General features: G+C 36.9%; 1 protein-coding gene across 3 annotated transcripts; it reads left to right on the forward strand.

Moving 5' to 3' along the window:
* The first annotated feature begins 6,196 nt into the window (after nt 1–6,196).
* On the forward strand, nt 6,197–12,077 carry adcyap1b (adenylate cyclase activating polypeptide 1b). 3 transcript variants are annotated; one of them, XM_047801756.1, is made up of 5 exons: nt 6,197–6,471; nt 7,095–7,199; nt 8,367–8,501; nt 8,946–9,050; nt 9,760–12,077. In XM_047801756.1, exons 2-5 carry the CDS (start codon nt 7,096–7,098, stop codon nt 9,941–9,943), a joined length of 528 nt encoding a protein of 175 aa, XP_047657712.1. In that variant the 5' UTR covers nt 6,197–6,471; nt 7,095; the 3' UTR covers nt 9,944–12,077. The 3 variants fall into 3 exon arrangements, with proteins under 3 accessions (XP_047657712.1, XP_027024907.1, XP_027024908.1); XM_027169106.2 differs by having other exon boundaries at nt 6,203–6,670; XM_027169107.2 differs by lacking the exon at nt 8,946–9,050 and having other exon boundaries at nt 6,215–6,670.
* The last annotated feature ends 7,914 nt before the right edge of the window (nt 12,078–19,991 follow it).

The following is a 19,991-nucleotide window of genomic DNA, read 5'->3' on the forward strand; positions in this document are numbered from 1 at the left end:
CATGGTGAATGGAGCAGATATAGGATTTAACTAGCTGGTTGAAGCATTTCATAATAGCAGAGGTCAGCACAAAGGGGCAGGAATCAGTCTAGCAGGAGACAGATGGTGTCTTGGGAAATGGAATAATGGTGGCACCCTTTAAGCATAAGCACTTGTCTGCTAGACATAGAGAAAGGTTAAAGATGTCAGATTTGTTTGTCATCTAGCAAGGCACACAACATCATAATAGCATACATTTGATAAAGCCCTGTAGAGATATGAAATATTTAATATCATTAGCTAATGTCTGCTAATAACCACCAATCCCAAAGAATAAAACTACCAACACATTTCAGCCTTACAAGTCATTGTCCCCTATTTTATGTCTCTAAATGAAACCTTCTGTTTTATGCTGTTTCCCTCAAAACTTCAAGTACCTTAAATGCTTTTCCTCAACCTGCTAGACATAATAATGAAGACACCAGCTGAGAAAACTACATCGAACTCTGAAATGACTAAAAAGAGCTTAGTGACTGCTGTCTTGCTTTTCTATGAGGAGCAGGCCCAATTTTTTATGTTTCTATATAAAACTTGTGTACTCACCCAGATGTGTCATCTCTGTCATGATTTTAGCACATGTGCAGATCTGTAGAAAACACTTGTAGGCTGGTGTCACTAGAAATATTAAGGAAAGAGCTTGTACAAATAACAAACTCTATGTTAACCAGTTTTATAACTACATACTTTACATAATCCACAGTAATTACTGAACAATGTGTTTAAAAATTACAGGTGTAAATGAATAATAAGCTGTGACTTTAAGCACAATAACATGCCAAATATGATGATAAAAATCATAGCAAATTTGGTCACAGCAGTAAAGGTAAACTTTTTTTTTTTTAGTTTTTCTTTTCACAAACACAGTCATCATGTATTATTAATTTATACATCAGTATGCTATTCATTTCTTTTTCATTGATTGATTGATTGATTCATTCATTCATTCATTCATTCATTCATTCATTTTCTACCGCTTATCCGAACTTCTCGGGTCACTGGGAGCCTGTGACTATCTCAGGCGTCATCGGGCATCAAGGCAGGATACACCCTGGACGGAGTGCCAACCCATCGCAGGGCACACACACACTCTCATTCACTCACACAATCACACACTACGGACAATTTTCTAGAGATGCCAATCAACCTACCATGCATGTCTTTGGACCGGGGGAGGAAACCGGAGTACCCGGAGGAAACCCCTGAGGCACGGGGAGAAAATGCAAACTCCACACACACAAGCGGAGGTGGTAATCGAACCCCCAACCCTGGAGGTGTGAGGCAAATGTGCTAACCACTAACCACTAGCTTATTCATTTCTTAAATATATAAAAATATATATTTAATATTGACCTCATACTGTGTGTTTTACATTTTATCTTGAATGATTATTATTTAATATTCTAGTATATTATTGGTTAATATTCAATATTCTATTATGAATTTAATTGGCAGTACAATGTGTCTAAAGCAACTTACTAGTGAGTTAGAATCCTTGAGCATTGCAGGCCAAGGAGAGCTTCTGAGGAGTTAAATCCTTTGAGCCACAATCACATCTAGATAAGATGTATAGTATTACATACAATTGCATTTGATGTTTCCGTAATATAATGGTTACACAAGGAATTTATGAATTCATTTTAATACAAACAGACAATATTAAGCTCTGCTGTCAACATTATCATCAGGTCTTTATTGTTAAGCCTCGTTTTTTAAAATAAATAGAATAAAATCACCACATATACATTACAGCACAGTGAAATTCTTTCCTCACATGTGCCAACTTGGGAGGTTGGGCTCAGAGTGTGGGGTCAGCCATGATACAGGGCCCCTGGAGCAGTGAGGGTTAAGGGCCTTGCACTAGGACCAAACGTTGGCAGCTTGGTAGTGCTGGGGATTAAATCCTGATCCTCCAATCAACAACCCAGAGCCTTAACCGTTTATGCCACCTACTACCCTAACTATTCTATTAACATAATTGCCTCATTGTCGGTAAGTATCTTAAATACCTTTTATCTCTATGGTGCCCCAATTTTTTTCTTATTACTATTATTTTTTTTATAAAGAATGAAATAAACTGAAGCTATGTGACTTATCTTTAGTGAGGAGAATGTTCAAAAATGTTTTGAACACAATGTAAAAAATGTTTTGATTGTGACTTGTCTTTATACTACTCACGTTCTTACTTGAATTTCTACTGTAGAAATGAATGCACACACACACACACACACACACACACACACACACACACACACACACACACACACACACACACACACACACACACACACACACACACACACAAACACAGTTCTACTCTATAAAGTGTTATTTTAGAACTGGAATTCATTGTTGTGTAAGCATAAAAAAATATTCTATTTGCTCTTCATAGTATATAGCTAATATATAGCTAATAGCTGACATTTTTATAGTTAACTGTGATCTTGCAGATTGATCAGATTTGTCAATTTTGTTACAGTAGTCATACTAATTACTTTTTACATTACTTTTTTTTCTTTTTTAAAAATCAGTTACAACAAATATCAAGGGTTGAACATGAGTTCATTCTGAAATTAACTCAAGTATGTATGTAGTTTTTGTTCTTTTATACCCACATGTCTTTTCAAACGTAACATAATTTTTTAAAAATGTATTTATTATTTTTGAAGTGGTAGATTTATCCAGTTTTGTCACTGGGGCTTCGACACTAGACTGTTAAGGTTTTTAATGAACCTATAGCTGACTATGGCATACCATCTGTATATAAAATTATCAGCAGCAGCAGTGCCCACAAACGATAGCCCCTGTATATAGTCCTGTAGCCCCACCTACAGCAGTCTTAAAATGCTGTAATTCACTTACCTTTAGCACAACCTGCTGGACAAAGGTCTATTAATCACAGTAACATATTCATACTTCTGTTATTCTGTAATTGTGAATAAATTATATTTGTGTATTGTTAAAACTGTAAAAAATAGCTTGTTTCAACTCATAACATTGTAGACCTAATGTTTAAATTGTGACTTAAATAAGAATTTCCTGAACTTACTGGGTTACCATATTACAACGTGGAATTATTCAGAATTCTTCCCAGATTTTTAAATCATACGTTTAATGTTGAAAATTTTGGATTTTTCCCCACACAAACAATTCTGAATGATCATTTTGCAGAATGTTGCTTTAAGTTTTGTTCCCAAAATTACAGGTGTTGTGTAGATTCTGCTTTTACAATCCCAGTTAAGTACCAGCTTGTCACACATGACAAGCAGGCAAAATGAATTAAGGTTCAATGTGTACTGAAGCACATATATGCCTTGATGGTGGTATAATACACCTGAATACTAGCACTTTGGAAACTATCTTGCACTTCTTTCTAATCGGTTGTTGGAAACTTGAAGTGTGTACTAACCTCCATGTGCAGGTAAAATGATCTCAAGTATGTTCCTTACCTAAAAATGCCACATAAAATGTCTTCAAGTTATAATATATATAATAATATACAATATAATATATAATAATGTAGGTATATACATAATTACCGTTGGTGACTTGAGTAAATAAAAAGAATTCCACAATGATTAAAAACATCCTAGTAGTGTACAATTATGGATTAGAAAATGAGCATTACTTGCTAAACTGGTGGATGGTACACAAGCTCACTACACACAAAAATGCTTTCTAAAGAGCTTTCTGGATGGTTAAGTGTCTCTACTCTGAAACAGAAACCATGTGTTTTAAGGCAATACACTAAACACCAGTGAGACAAACCGAATAAATATTACGTTAGATGGAACCTACGTGTTTGTCTGCACTGCCGTATGTAGTCATATCAGCACAGAACAGGTGTGTAATTTGATTGCGGTAGTTGAAATTGAATAAGAATGGATTAAAATAAATAAGAATGGATTCTTAGATTCATAATGGAATTATACTTGCAACCCCCTATATTATATACCCCATCTGTCATCTTTTGGTCTTATAATCTATGCAATCCACAACTGTATGAGTAATTCAGATGAATATGTTTAATTTAAACCTGTTCAGCCTAGTCCTCACACCATGTTTAATGTATAACACTGCGTAACATATGTCAGTCTCAGAACACATCGTCAGCAACCACCTTTGCAGCACAAATTTCTTAGCCTAGGCACATATGTGGGCTGAAACAATGACTCATCCTGGCTCATTTTTTTCATGCCCCTCCCCTTGCTTCTTCCCCAACATTCCTTGAGAAAACTGATGAACATGGCCCTTAATTAAAACAGGGAGAAGAAAGATAGGCAAGCTGTGATTCAAATGAACCTGATTAAGATTTTCAAATGATGGAGATTGCAGTGTGCTCTATATTTATTAGAATTAAGCAGGATAGTGCTACTAACAAAGAAAAACAAACAAACAAACAAACAAACAAACATACAAACAAACAAAATATCTAAACCAATGTTATTTAAAGTGAATTGAAGCCTTAATAATCATTTATAAATAGGAAAATCTTTTATTTTAAAGCTGTATGACACAAAAACACAAACTAAAACCTAGGCCTTTAAGGTTATCATAGACATCATATCATATTCTGGAATAAAAAGAGACCTTTTAAGAATTTTTGTGGTATTAAATGTGGATCTAATAAATGATTATAAATTAAGGAACAATTAAAAATACATAAGCTTACAGAAGCTACAAGCTGTTATGTTTACGACAACGCTAAATTGCTTTGAATCATGAGCCTTTTTTATGTCGCAAATTGAAGGCTGAAACGAAATGGTGGACAAACCTGGAGTTCTTAAGAGAAAATTATTAGATTTACTATTTCAAGAGTCCCAAACCTAGTCCTGGAGTACACACTGTACCATCAATTTATGTGTTTTTTTCTGAGCTCTTACACATTCACAACAGCTCACAAAGGAGCTTATTAATTAGCTGTTAATCAAGGATTGTTGGCATCAGCAAAAAAAAATTTAATATGAGCAACAAGAGTTTCTCAGTTACCAGAGATGAGAAATTGTACTCTGTGCATTCATATTTGCAATTTCATAAGAGCGAACCGTAGCCCGACCTGCAACCGCACGATGGCGCTCTTGAAACGTTTAAATATGTCACGCCATATATTCGCCATATACGCACACACAAATCCACGAATATTGACAATGCAGCGTGCTGTACCAAAATCACGCACGGCAGACGGGATGAATGCCTTCTGACGTCATACTACGTAACATTTAACGAGACGTCGACGTGAATTATTAAATTATTGTTATCGGATCGCATGATTCACTTGTCAGTGCTCTGAGTTAAAGAATGTATTGAAAATACAGAAGCACAGGTTCAATGCGGAGGGATGCATGCAAACAATATGAATTTAAGTACTGTTTGAAGTTGTTGGTTGGAGTGAAATCAAGATTGTGGAACTACTACTTTTGCACTTGTCTTTGTAGCAAGGCCTTCTTACACTTAAGTTAAACAAAAGTCTTTTTCCCTATTAATGACAACCTTTGCTATACGCGATCAATGGTTTTGTCTTAAGTATGACCTATAAGCATAATTTATCATTTTAATGCAAATAACTATCCGATTAAGGGGCGATTTATTCTACACGTTCGCTAGAGAAACCAAGACATTTAACAGTTCTTTTCACTTAAGAAACCCTTGAGGTTATGTAAAACCTATACAACAGAGTGCTACCGATTAAGAAAAGGTTAGAACCTATAATTGTTTAATGAACGATTAAATAAGCACTCAAGGACAATTTTTAGGAAGATAAATAATGAACTACAGTATTGCGTCGAAACATCAGCACCACAATAGTGGACAGCTCCTTGTGTTTGCCCTATTTATGCTAAATTCTGTATTCATTAATTCATTCTTTCATTCTGTCAGTTCCACCATGTATTTAAATACCATTTATCAGTAATAGGATTAAATGCTAAAAAAATTGTCTATACGGAAAGACGGATGAGAATGCACTTTCGCAAGTTCCCAGAATGGTGCCATCTCAGCTTCCTGTCGTATTTTTTTTTTTTTTTTAAATGCAATTCGTCTCCTGCCTTAAAAATGGAGTTTAAAAGGAAAAAGTTCCATTTGAGGCGTGTCAGAGTAACTTATCTGTCGATGAGGAAGAAATTACACACTTATATTCCGGGAGGAAGGGGCTGATGACGTCTGAGGCATACTTAATGGGACTTATTGAAAAAAGGGCAAGAGTCTCCATTCATGGATAAAAATCAGAGGGAACTGGAGGGGGGGGGAAGTTGAGCAAAAAGGACATGTGGACGAACGAATAAGCTGTGAACGACGAATTTCACCGACAATTTTTTTTGTTCGCAAAGGCTATTTTTTGTTTGTTTGTTTGCTTTAGAAGCTACTTATTGTATAAAAGTCAAACGCGTTCTTCAGGACGAACCCATTAGGAAACGGCGGTGGCGCTTCAGAGAAGAGGTGCCGTGAGAAAGATTACCTTGTCTCTCTCTCTCTCTCTCTCTCTCTCTCTCTCTCTCTCTCTCTCTCTCTCTCTCTCTCTCTCTCTCTCTCTCTCTCTCTCTCTCTCTCCCTCTCTCTATATCACACATACACACACGCTCAGCAGCCGCACCCGAAGCGCGTCCTGCAGCCTCGCTCTCTGTCCAACCTGCCGTAGGTACGTGACCGTTTTGCCTGTTTCATTTCAGCTTAAGCCACAAAATCGTGCATTGAAGGAACAGAAACTCCAGGATTCTTCATGTTTTTTATTTTTATTTTTTTGTGTGTGTATTTCTAATTTATTACTACCATTTTTGTCGACTTACGGAGAAGGACTGTATGTGCGTCGTGCCAAGGCTCTCCTTAAAGTTTTCAGACCCGAGCGGATTTTAGAGAGTTAAAGAAGCGTCGTTTGGAAATTTTAGGACTTGTCAGGACAGAAGTTTTATTGCGTTATTAGAAAGCTTGGCGATAGAACGCTGCAAAAAAAAAAAAAAGGCAAACAACAAGAACAAAGAAAAAAATGACCAGATTTTAAGGCGTGTTATAGTGTTGAGTTGAAGCGTATACGTGATTTAACTTTCTTCGCGTTCCCTTTACAGCATGGCCAAATCTAGTAGAGCTACTTTGGCTCTGCTCATCTACGGGATCTTAATGCGCTACAGCGCTCAATGCACACCCATCGGAATGGGCTTCCCCAACATGAGGTAGGTACACACTGCCAAAATCTTGTCTTTTCTCCTTTTGGTGTTTAATCTTACGTCTTAAAGACTATCGCCTGGTCTTCAGAAATCGAAAATCTTTTTTATTATTAAATATTTTATTTTGGAGAAGACACAAATATGCGAATTTTATTTTTATAACAATTAATTATCCCGAATATTTCTCTTTTTTCCAGTAAAATAGTCCATACCAATCGTTTAGATAGATTTAGAAATCTAGAAAATAGATTTACTTTTTTGTTGGAAAAGGACTGCCAATTTAATCCAAGTAAGCACAGCTCCGGGAAGCACAGCCTTTTCCCCGGAGTGTTGAGGCTAGGGTTTAGACCGTATATTTCTATGGGGACGTGCCTATATGAAAATGAGAATGAATCGGTAATGACGGCCGAGTGGCGTCACACTGCAAACACAAGCTGTAAACGAATAGGAAGCTGGTGTGAGTGGAAGACTCAGGAATCGGTGTGAACTCGTTACTGTGCTTCAGGCTTTCATACTAGCGCAACCTGCAAGCTACATGCAGCAAGGCTAATATGAGTGTGTTGTATTAAAATAGCTTATAATCATAATAATAATCATTAAAAACAGTATATATAAACGTGATAACGAAAGTGTTTTTTTTTTTGACAAGTGAATTTCGTTTAAGTAGAAATATTGTAGACCTTTAGACGCTGTTTTTTTTAAGCATTGCGTCAATTTGCATCGTTCAATTGTGCATTTTATTTTCTTTCAGTTTTTTTTTTCGTTATTTTTTCATGGGTAATGTTTTATTTATCCTTAAATATTACCATTAAAGCAAGTAAATCGAAGTAAATATCGAAGTAAATCGAAGCAAAACAAAGAACACACACACACACACACACACACACACACACACACACACACACACACACACACACACACACACACACACACACATATATATATATATATATATATATATATATAACAGCGTCTAGAGGTCTACAATATATATATATATATATATATATATATATATATATATATATATATATATATATATTCTTTTTGCTTCGATTTATTTCGATTTACTTGCTTATATATATGTAATATATATGTCATGTATATATATGACAAATGACAAGTGGTGCTATTAAAATGGAATACATTTTCTCTCCTGTTTGCGGTTTTTAGGCTAGAAAACGACGTGTTTGGGGACGAGGAAAACTCGTTAAATGAGCTCTCCTATGAGCCCGACACGATGAGCGCGCGCAGTGCTCCTGCACTCCCGGAGGATGCATTTACACTGTATTACCCGCCCGAGAGAAGGTGAGCTATATATATACATGCATACACATATATATAAATATATACCCCAAACCTAAATATTATACATACATTCATGTATTCGCGTTCATACTGTTGTTTTTTTTCTTACTTTAAGATGCGCTTGTTTTGGCTTTTTTGTGATTAAGGTCATAATGTAGATGCAGAAATGCAATAAACAGACAGACAGACAGACAGACAGACAGACAGACAGACAGACAGACAGACAGACAGACAGACAGAAAGCGAGACAGGCACGTGAGAATGAGACAGATCGATTGATCAGAAAGATGACAGCAGTGTTTGGTGACTCTGTGTGAGCTTCTCTGATTTGCTCGTGTCGCCGCTGACCGGCGTAAACATAAGTCGTAAACATAAACGGAACGTTGTCCTTTGGTGTTTGTTGTTTCTGCTTTACCCCTGTGTGTGTTTGGCGTTTTACCTCAGAGCCGAAACGCATGCAGAAGGATTGTTAGATAGAGCCTTGAGGGACATCCTGGTTCAGTTATCAGCCCGAAAATATCTGCATTCTCTCACGGCAGTTCGCGTAGGGTAAGGGGACTTCATTTTAAGAGTTTACCTGCCGTCATCTTTATTTATTTATTTATTATTTATTTATTGTTTGTTTGTTTGTTTACCCCATCGCTCTCTCTCTCTCTCTCTCTCTCTCTCTCTCTCTCTCTCTCTCTCTCTCTCTCTCTCTCTCTCTCACTCACTCACTCACTCACTCTAACCCCCCCCGCCTTTTTTTTTCTTTTTTCCTTTCTTTCTATCTTTCCTCCCCGGTATTTGGTGTCTCTTTGTCTTTGCACTAGCTCGGGTGTGCCACATGGGTTGGGTTAAATTGTGAGTAGACAAATAAAGAACAAAAAAGTTCAATAGCTTATCCACGGTGCGAGCTGTTGATCCTCGGGCGCCTCTTATTAACCTACAAACGCAGCCAATAGAACGGCGCGTGAACAGGATACATTTCATTATTAGCCTAAAAACAATCAATTATAAAGCTTTCTGTATCCTAAGCTCTTTTTTTCCGGTGATACCTTTATCGAAATATGTGGACATTTATCGAATCTCTTTAACCTGTTGTATTATTATTATTATTATTATTATTATTATTATTATTATTATTATTGTTATTGTTGTTGTTGTTGTTGTTGTTGTTTTTATTATTATTATTATTATTATTATTATTTTGAACATGTTAGCTTGCTAGCATTTTCTTTAGCTTTAGGCTAACTAACGCGCGCGCTTGTGTTCGCAGTGAGGAAGAGGAGGATGAAGAAGACTCGGAGCCACTGTCCAAGCGCCACTCGGACGGCATTTTCACGGACAGCTACAGCCGCTACCGGAAACAAATGGCAGTAAAAAAATATCTTGCAGCAGTTCTGGGAAGAAGGTACAGACAGAGGTTTAGAAACAAAGGACGCCGCTTTGCTTATTTGTAGCGCGCGAGACAAAATCGAGCAACTGCCCTCCCTTGTGTTCATTCAATCATACAGTCAAAAGTCATTCTAACTTAAAACTGAGCAGTCGGTGGATCTCGCCTGTGTTCTTTTAAACATGTATTTTATGTACGAAGTCAAGCCATTAAAAATATTTTAGTAAGAACATGTTTTTTTTGTTCCTTTTTTGTATAAAAGCACTTGAGACCGCACAGTTCTACTTTGTGGACCAATCGTTCAGTTGAATGTATATAGCTTTATATGTTGGAAACGAAACTAAAAAAGAAAAAAAATAACACTAGAAAAAAAAATATTAATATATTAATATATATATGACAAATGTGCACCTTGAACGTTATGCGCTTGATATCTTTTTCGAATTCATCATATGCAGAAAAATAAATAGATTTTAAAAAAGACAATCAAAGTTCTGAATGTTATACTTTATTTTTGTAAGGGGAAAAAAAAGGAATAATGAATAGAGTTTTTATTTTGTGCAAAGTTGGCCCTGGGATGTAAGTGACCATAAGGCTGACTCTGTTTAAAAAAAAAAAAATAATGAATTAAAAACTAAAAAAAAAAAAAAAAAAAAAAAAAAAAAAAAAAGCACAGGCTGTAATGATCCTATGGAGGGGTCAGGGAGAGATACACACTGGCCAACATGAGTCCCTCATTACACAACTACATTTGTGTAAGTGTTTTAGACATGCAAGTCACCTGTCTGACTAAATTTCTTTTAACTGTTTTGAGTTTTAAAAGTTAGGAATTGTGACTGAAAATGAGTGACACTGGAATTTAGCTTATTAGTGCTGTCATTTTATTTATTTCATTTTTTTTTAAATCCCATCTTCCCTGCATCTACATGCATGATGCATGTACAATCCTCTGTGCATTGTATGTAATACGGACCCTGTTCCGTTCCATATGCTCGAGAATGGCTGTTTTTATTTTATTTGTAGATATTTCTGTTGTATCTTTTAGACATGCTTTCCTAAAGACTAAAGACATGTTCATGCAGCCTACTGCAGAATTCTTCAGGATGAATGGAAATGAATGGTATCCCTGCCCCCCCTTTCAGGAAAAAAAAACACAAAAACAAAAGTTCAAGTGCATGCATAATGGCCTTTAAAAAGTGTTATATAGCATGTCATTTTTATCAGTTTTAGGCATGTATGCAGTGAGCCTAGTCATGGTTTGCATCATTTCTATCTTTGTATTAATCTGATTTGTTTTTTGTTGATGTTGTTTGAAAATGTAGAAGTTGTGTATGTGTTGGGAAAAATAGACACTTGTACTTAATCACTGGAATGAATTCTTATTTGGGAGAAAAAAATGAATAAGTTTAAAAAATGAACTTTAAAATGTCATTGTTATAGGTCCAGTGTATAGATGTAGTAGTACACTTGCCTACACACCTTATAGACTACAGCTCAGTGTTACTGCATTCCTGGCTAAAAATTCTTGTTATTACTTCTGATAATCCATTAACCTCTACGTTCTCTATGTGCATAAGTCATTTGTGTTATGCATCTCTTTAAAGAAAGAGGGAGGAAGTAATAGGAGTGATGCATGGACAGAGGATCAGGAAACCAAAGCATACAGAGAGCTGGTCAGATGTTCAGATAAAGTTATAGCATCCCTTAATCCATTTGAACCCTTGTAGGTTTAAGTCAGTGATAAGTATTATGCAGCACTTAAATACTGGAATATCCGTTATCCCTCAGTACTATTCAAATTGTGTTTTTTTCCTGTCTCTAAACTACAGTTAATTGTTTGTGTATTCTATATATATCATTCATTCCTTATTTCCCTAATAATTTCACTTCAGACATGAACTCGGTTAACCCCCAAACCCCTCAAATCGGCATCAGTTCCTAGGATTTCTATGAGTGTAGATGTTTTTATGGGAGAGCAATGTGTGAATGTGTGTGAGCGTGTTGCAAGAGTGTGAGCATGTACAATATGAACCAGAAAGTGGTATGTGACAGACAGCATGGCTTCTGGCTTTGGTGCCTTGCTACAACGTATGACAAAATAAAAAATCGCCACTTAATATGGATGGCAATTTTTAGTGGCCCTATAATGCTGCAGACTATTAGCTTACATTTCACTAACCATCTTTTCTTTTTTTTTCTTTCCAAATTTGGCTGGGCCGATATCTAATTCCATTCAAGAGCATGGCCAGCTTTACATTGTGATCCAATTTAATATTGAACTGATGTAAATGGCAAAAAGTATTAACTGTCTCTAGGCTGTTATAAGTTCAATGAATGTGTTGTTGTGGCAAAGTAAAGTGTTCCTGTTTCATTGTTCTCAGTAAACTGACTCATCATATCCCAAGCTTATGTAGAGGGCCATGAAGCCTAGCTTGATTTTGTGTTGTTTCTTGTCGCATCGCTTGAGGGTTATTTGTCAGCTAGCAAAGAGCCTGATGGAGTGCAGCCCACAGCCCAGCCACTTGTGTACATTTCTAAGAGCGCCAAAAGCCTTAATGTGAAAGTTTTATCTATATCTGAAATATTATGTGTGAGAAGTGAATATTAGCAAATGTGAAGTCGAGATATTAACCCATAACTCCTTAGGGGGTGACGTTTTTAAATGTTGAAAAAAAGTGTTGTAAGATTTGTATGAATAAATTTTTGTAAACAACACACTTTCTAATCCATGTCTAATCTTTCTAAACAAACACAGTAGAAGAATCTTAGAGAAGATATACACAATATATTCCATGTTGTTTCTAATTTGTCATTTTCTTAAGAGCCTTAGGACACTTATTCTTCACTTATTGCAGTTAGTAGCATCAGACAGGAGAGTAAGAAGGATTGGCCCAATACACAAAGAGTGTGTGATAGAGTCCCAACAACATGTACTTGTTCCACAACATTCATATATGCCAGTCTGTCTGGTGGAAGATGTCCACAAACAAACAAACACACACACACACACACACACACACACACACACACACACACACACACACACACACACACACACACACACACACACACACACACACACACACACACACACACAAATACAGATATGCTCATACAGAGAAGACAAATACAGAAAGAGTGAGAGAGTGAGAGAGAGAGAGAGTGAGCGAGAGAGAGAGAGAGAGAGAGAGAGAGAGAGAGAGAGAGAGAGAGAGAGAGAGAGAGAGAGAAAGAAAACAAAATACACAAGCTGAAAAACATGCTTTCACAGACACATTTCATGCGGATTATCATTAATGAAGTAAATCGAATAACAATCTTGGTATTAATGATTAATCTGTATTACAATATAATATGCAAGATTGGAAATAATCTCATGCTTTCTAAAAGACAATTTTAAGAAGAGCTTGGAGAACTTGATAAGAACTTATCATGGGGCTTATTTCCTGTGCACGCACATTTGGGTGTATTTATGATTAATAGATATCAGGCGTCACAATGTTGAAATAATGAACAAGTTGCCAGACAAGAGGGAGCTATAAGGAAGGGGTTGAACTAGATATTTAAAGCTTTGATTTCAAGACTAAATTAAAAACAAATTTCAAACCCATTTCTGAAAGACTGTAACAAAGAACTAAGCGTAAAAGGTAAGTGAAGTTAATGCAGCATTGAAGTTTAGGGATTTGTAATGACTATTTTGTGTTATTTACTACATCCTCTTTCTTTGAGGCAGGGTGATTTCTCACAGTTCTACAAACAATAATGAGCAGTATGAACATATGCTTCATATGTTACACATCATGTGTGTTCTGTGCTGCAATCTAGGATTCATCATACAGTCACAATGTGGTGTTACTGACTCACTCTCCCATGCCAAGAGCTGCTGTCAGTCCTGAAGGTTAAGAAAGACCTCTTTAATGCCCATCAGCCTGCACAAGTAGTAAATGAATTCAAATTAACCTTATTATAACCCTACTGCAATACTACCACTTACACCAGTATCAGTATCTGACCTCACCAGAAATGATCTCCCTTACACTTCCATTCCTTCTCATCCTTTCACTCCGCCTTCTCTCACCCTGGGATGAGTCTATCAGTGTCTAAGACTGCTGAAACTGTATTCACAGTGGGTTGGGAAATCACTCAGAGTAAGCCTACATGTGGCAGAAGCGCCATCTGCTTCTGTTGAGAACTGAGGATTTGGGTTTTGAAAGCTCCATCAGATGCTTGCTACTCCAAAAGGGGACTTGAATACAAAGAAATGAATGAAGAAAACCCAGGATTTGTAAAGTGCACAGGCTGGCACTCAGCTAAATCAAAGTTCATGGAAATATAGCAGGGATATCCAGCAAAATATTAATATTGCCTAATATTACTAATATTACTTAGTAAAACCATTATATATATATATATATATATATATATATATATATATATATATATATATATATATATATATATATATATATATTCCAAATATTTCTTATGGAGGCCTTCTGGCTTAATATTAATGAATCTTGGCATCGCCTTTAAACTGGTCCATTCATTTTGTTTGATTAAAAGGCTAAAATATCATGAAAAATAACAGCTATTTACACAGGTGCAGCTATTCATTCAATACTAAGCTTGTGTTTTCCTCCCTAAGATTCACATAATGCAAAAGAAAAACAAATTTAAACAATTCTCAATTCTCTTTTAAATAAGCCATCTGCTAGTGGGATTTTTCCGTGATGGCAGCCTGTTCCACTCCAGTAAATATGCTTTATACATAAATATAGCAATATTTGTTCCATTGCATTGCCATTGGCCTTTGGAGAGTCTGGGCTTTATGAGATCTAGACTCAGAGAGTGCTTTACCACCCATGGGACAGGAATGAGCATGTGACTGCAGCTCCATTAGTGTGATCTGATCCGGCTTTCCACATAGATACCAGATCCTTACTCCCATAGCCAGCTAACCTAATCAGGGAAGTGTTGCTGAGCAACAGGCCACAGAGGAGCAAGTGTATGTGCGTTCACCTATGCATGATCAAGCATGGGACTACTCCTGGAGAACTTGGGAAAGATGTTTTACCAAATCTTCATTTGGTAAAATCCAAGGTTTGTTCTCAAAGTGAGTTGAATTGTGTACAAGCTATTTTTCCCTCTGAGGAATGATCATCACAGGAAGAAGTGGTCTTTTTCACCTATTAACCATTTTATGCTTTTCAGTGACAAAAAGCTCAAATCTAATATCCCACATTCACCTTAATCTGTTAGTCACACATTCAATGTAGTGAATGACATCTTTACACAAACATGTTCCAAATACATCATTCAGGTTTTTTTTTTGTCTGAGCTGGCGAGGAAGGAGCTGAGTGGCTCATTCTGAACCTTTCTTCCTTCAATTAAAGCTGTGAAAACAGCAGCCAGTCAGGTGCCATGTGGGGAGCCTCCATCTTACTGTTGGTCCTCCCCCCACACACACACTCCAATCCTAAGGTCTCAAATTTTTGATGGAAGGCTGTAAAATAGGGATTTCTGTGAAGGGAACTCCTTTCATTCACCTCCAGAGTCTCTCCTGGTCTTGCTGGAGAAAAATGACTAGATTATGTGCATGCATGCAATTGTGTGTGTTTGTGTTTGTGTTTGTGTGTGTGTGTGTGTGTGTGTGTGTGTGTGTGTGTGTGTGTGTGTGTGTGTGTGTGTGTGTGTGTGTGTGTGTGTGTGTGTGTGTGCACGCGCGCATGTGGGTGTACGTGTGTGTACGTGTGCATTCTCCCAGTGGGAGTAATTTGCATTCAGAGAGCAGTATGTCAAAGGTAAATAGTGGTGTGATGCAACCAGCTACCCTCTGATTCTACTCCTAAATATTTAGTTTACTGTTCTGTTAAATACAAACTACTTAGCAGTGATGCAATGTCCCTGTAGTGTCATGAATTTATTAGATGGTTTTAAATGGGCCCAAAGGCTGGTCTTTGCTTTGGTCAGGCATGGAGCTTGACATACAGCCGTCCAAACTGGGAGCTCCTCTCCTGCTGCTCTCACATCCAACCCCATGTGCTGCACTGTCTCTGACACTTGGCCTTCCTCAAGAGAGACAGTGACACAGAGGAAAGAGTGATGAAGCATAACATGCATGAATAGTGACTTCTTGTCAACCCTTTGCCTGCTAAACAAGGAGGCACTTAACCTGAATTTGTCCTATCGCTTGGTTAGAAACACATTGCACATTGTGACAGAAGACAAAATAAGCATATTGACTGTCAACCTTAAGAATTTTCATCTAAATGGCATGAATGAATGATTATTTATAGCAGGTTTGTACATTTTCAGGCAGGCTAGGGCACGAACTGGAAAATAAGAGTCATGCTTAACACTAGGACTTGGCAGCATAATCACTTTCATAGCCTCAGAATTCCCCTGAGAGTTTGGATTAGGGTGTATTTTGATCCAGTGCTCTAGGGTAGGAATAAGAAATATTCCATACATTTCAAGGGACCTAACATCTGACCATGGTCACAACACACCAGCAGTAAAGATACTTTAGCCAATTGGATTGGTGCTAATTCAATTTTGCCATTTGGATTTACGGAATGCCTGAGCTGGTTCTCAGCTGATCTTGAGAACCTGGATATATTACAGAGATTGCAGAACAGGAATCTTATCTCTGTTCAAAAAACATTCTGTATTTGATTACTTCCCTAATGGATTCAGCCTGGAATTAGTTTAATAATACTGAACGTTTGAGTCATTTCTAACTCAGACCAGTAAACAACACAGTGTGATATTAGGTGATATATAAGATGTGGAAAACAAATAAAAATCATAATGCTAGGTATTGCTTAAAAAACAACAATGATTTGATGGTTTCTTACTGTCAATAACAGTTAGGTTCTTTTCTCGATTGGGTTTAGCTTATATACTTGTTTTGATTGATGCACAGAGATTGTGATATCTCCTTAAACTTAGGGAATTACCAAAGAAATCTCTTTTAAATATCCCATCTGCCAGTGGGATCTTTCTCTATTGTCAGCCTGGGTCCCACCAGTAAATATACTTAAACATATGTATAGCAATATTTCTACCATTGCTTTACTCATGCTACATGTAGACCTTGGCCTCTATGGGACACAGGCTCTTAGACACAAAATCCTGAACTCATATCTATCTGCTCGATAATTCCAACAGCAATGAAAATTATGTTAAACAAATGACACTGGAACTAATTCAAGCATGGCATTGAATTCTCTTCTCTAGATTTGCTTCATATATCACTGTTTGCTGTAGTACTGTACAACTGCAATTAAATACTGGTTTAGCTTCTATAATTGAGCAATTTTTATTGTAACCTCTATAACTGGAAGATTCTTTGAGAAAACATTCACTTTACCATTATCTATACTGCTTATCCTACTTGGCCACAGGGAACCTGGAGCCTAGTCTAGGAGACTCTGGGTACTAGGCAGGGTAGGGTTGACAGGATGGCAGTCTATTTCAGGGCACAATCGTACACATTCCCACACCTATTCACACATTACAGTCAATTAAGAAATGCCAATGAGCCTACAATGCATGTCTTTGGACTGGGGAGGAAAGCCAGGAACCCAGAGGAAACCCCCAAAGCAAAGGGGGAACATGTGAACACCATACACAGCAGAGGCAGGATTCAAATCCACAATCCTGGATTTTTAAGCTTACTTAAAAATCCTATAAAATGTTAATTATGCTAAAATCACATTAGACTTTACAAGTACCTACTAGCATATATTTCTAATTCATATTTTTATGTTTGGTAAGACTATTTCCTTGACAGATTTAATCATATCTCTACTTAATCTTACTGCATTTTTCAGCCTCATTATAGCCATGTTTGCTTACATTAACATTTCCTTCATCCTCACATTGTTACATATCAGTGACAGACAACAAGAGTGGAAACAAGTCTCCAATTAAGACTGGTCCTGTTGTGCTTGTGCAGAGACTACAAATGAACCCAGAGATACAGCTTCGTACAGTAATAAGAAACAAAATGGAATACATCTGTATAAAACCGGTATTAATTCCAGAATCACTGACGGGATCTGAATAACTAAACCTGACCTTGTAAGATAGGTGCTCGATAAAAAAACAAACAAACAAACAAAAAATATTAATATTATTCTGCATGCACCACACTCCAGAGGAACAACTAAACATACACATACACACAGACACACATTACTGTCCACATGCAGCATGATATCAGCACAATTACCAACTGTATATCAAACAGTAATATCTAATTTTGGCAGCATTTGTATCATGCATTTGTCACTGTGTTATAAGGAGACACACACCAGCAAGAAACAAATGATGAAAAACCTCAACTGAACTTGCTAAACTGCAGGTTATAAAATCTGACTCGAAAAGCATCTATGGAAAACAGAACAGGGGGAAAAAACCTCTGTAAAATCACTAATAAACTTAAAATATTAAAGTCTCAGATGCAACAAACAGCTAGGAGTAAACAAGGACACCTATAGCCGTTGGATGATTCAGAATTTTTTCTATATTTAGCTATAATGAATTACTATGTACTTATGAAGCGTGTTTCCGAAACAAGCAGGCCGTGTCTGCACTTTTTTGGCAGTTGAGACATTTAAACCACAACAGCTCAGGTTGCTGCCTGAGCTGTCCATGGTGCTGATCTGTCATCTATATGGGATGCATTAAGCTGTCGGCCTATAGTTGGTAATACATTCCTTCTACGCTGGTATGTCAAAAAATAAAACCAATACAGATGGCTCACTGCTTTCCTCCCAATTTTGGTAAAATAACCTTGAATTGCCAGTAATACATTTCCTGTACATTCTTTATTCAATACAATTTTGAAATATTGTAGACATCATAAATACACCCCACTGTAAAAGCTCAGTCCCCAAAGCAAAGAATACTACACTGTTTGTATTTTCATCTTTGCACCTTTCATCTATTTATCATTTTACATTATGCTGTTATTAATACTGCCTATTTGTCTGTCATGTTGTTGCAACAGTTTTGTTATTTCTCCAGTCCTTCAGTGCTTCTTTGTGTGAAAATAAACAGAATTCTGCCACCTTCCTCTTCAAGAAAATGGAAAAGCTGGACAGTTGGCAGACCTGAGATTTGAACCCATGACCTTCTGATCAGTAGTCCAACACTTTAAGCAATAAACTACCACATCCACATTAGTCATTCAATTACACATGCAGCAGAACAATGGATAAATCATGCAGATATTAGTGAACAGTTTTGGTTAAATAGATTGTCTTAGCTGAGTATATCAGAAACATCTGATCTCCTTGGATTTTTATGCACAACAGTGTCTGGAGTTTGCACAGAATGATGAGAAAAAAAAACAGCATATGAGGAGCAGTTCTGCTGTCTGAAATGACTTAGAAGAAAGTCCTGAAGAAAATGACCTGACTAGTTCAAGCTGACAGCATGGACACTTTTAATATTCAATCTTTACACCTGCAGTGAGCAGAAAATGCACACATTGAACCTTAAGATGGATTGGCAACAACAGCAAGTTCACCTTGAAGATTCCTTTCTTTCAACTCAAGTTCACATAAATTCACATAACTTGTTGGTATTGTGTTTTACAGTTAAATAACCACAATGGATTCCACTCTTGTCAGCCAAGAACAGAAACCTGAAACTGGAGAGTTAACAGTTGTAAACGTATCACCTGGTCTGATAAGTCACATACTGTAATTGGCATGCAGATTGGCTTCAGCTGCATGAATCCATGGATCCAACTTGCAATGTGTTAACAGGTCAGGCTGCTGTTGGCGTTGTAATGATGTCACGCGTGGTCACCTTAATACCAGTTAATCATCAATCATCTATCTGAGCATTGTTAATCTCCACATAGCATCCCTTTATAACTCTTTATCACATTATTGTATAACCACTACTGACATGTCAAAATGCATGTCATATCAAACCGGTTCCATTAGCATGACAGTAGGTTCAGTGAACTTTATTGGCCTCACCAGATCTAATTTCCTTAGAGATGTGGTGGAATGGGAGATTTAAAAAGTAAATGTGCACTTGCTAAACCTCTCCATGTCAGCATGCACTAGAGTCTCAAAGCAATTCTTCCAATGCTT

The sequence above is a fragment of the Tachysurus fulvidraco genome, chromosome 1 (genome assembly GCF_022655615.1).
Source record: "Tachysurus fulvidraco isolate hzauxx_2018 chromosome 1, HZAU_PFXX_2.0, whole genome shotgun sequence".
In the NCBI taxonomy this organism is placed as follows: Eukaryota; Metazoa; Chordata; class Actinopteri; order Siluriformes; family Bagridae; genus Tachysurus; species Tachysurus fulvidraco.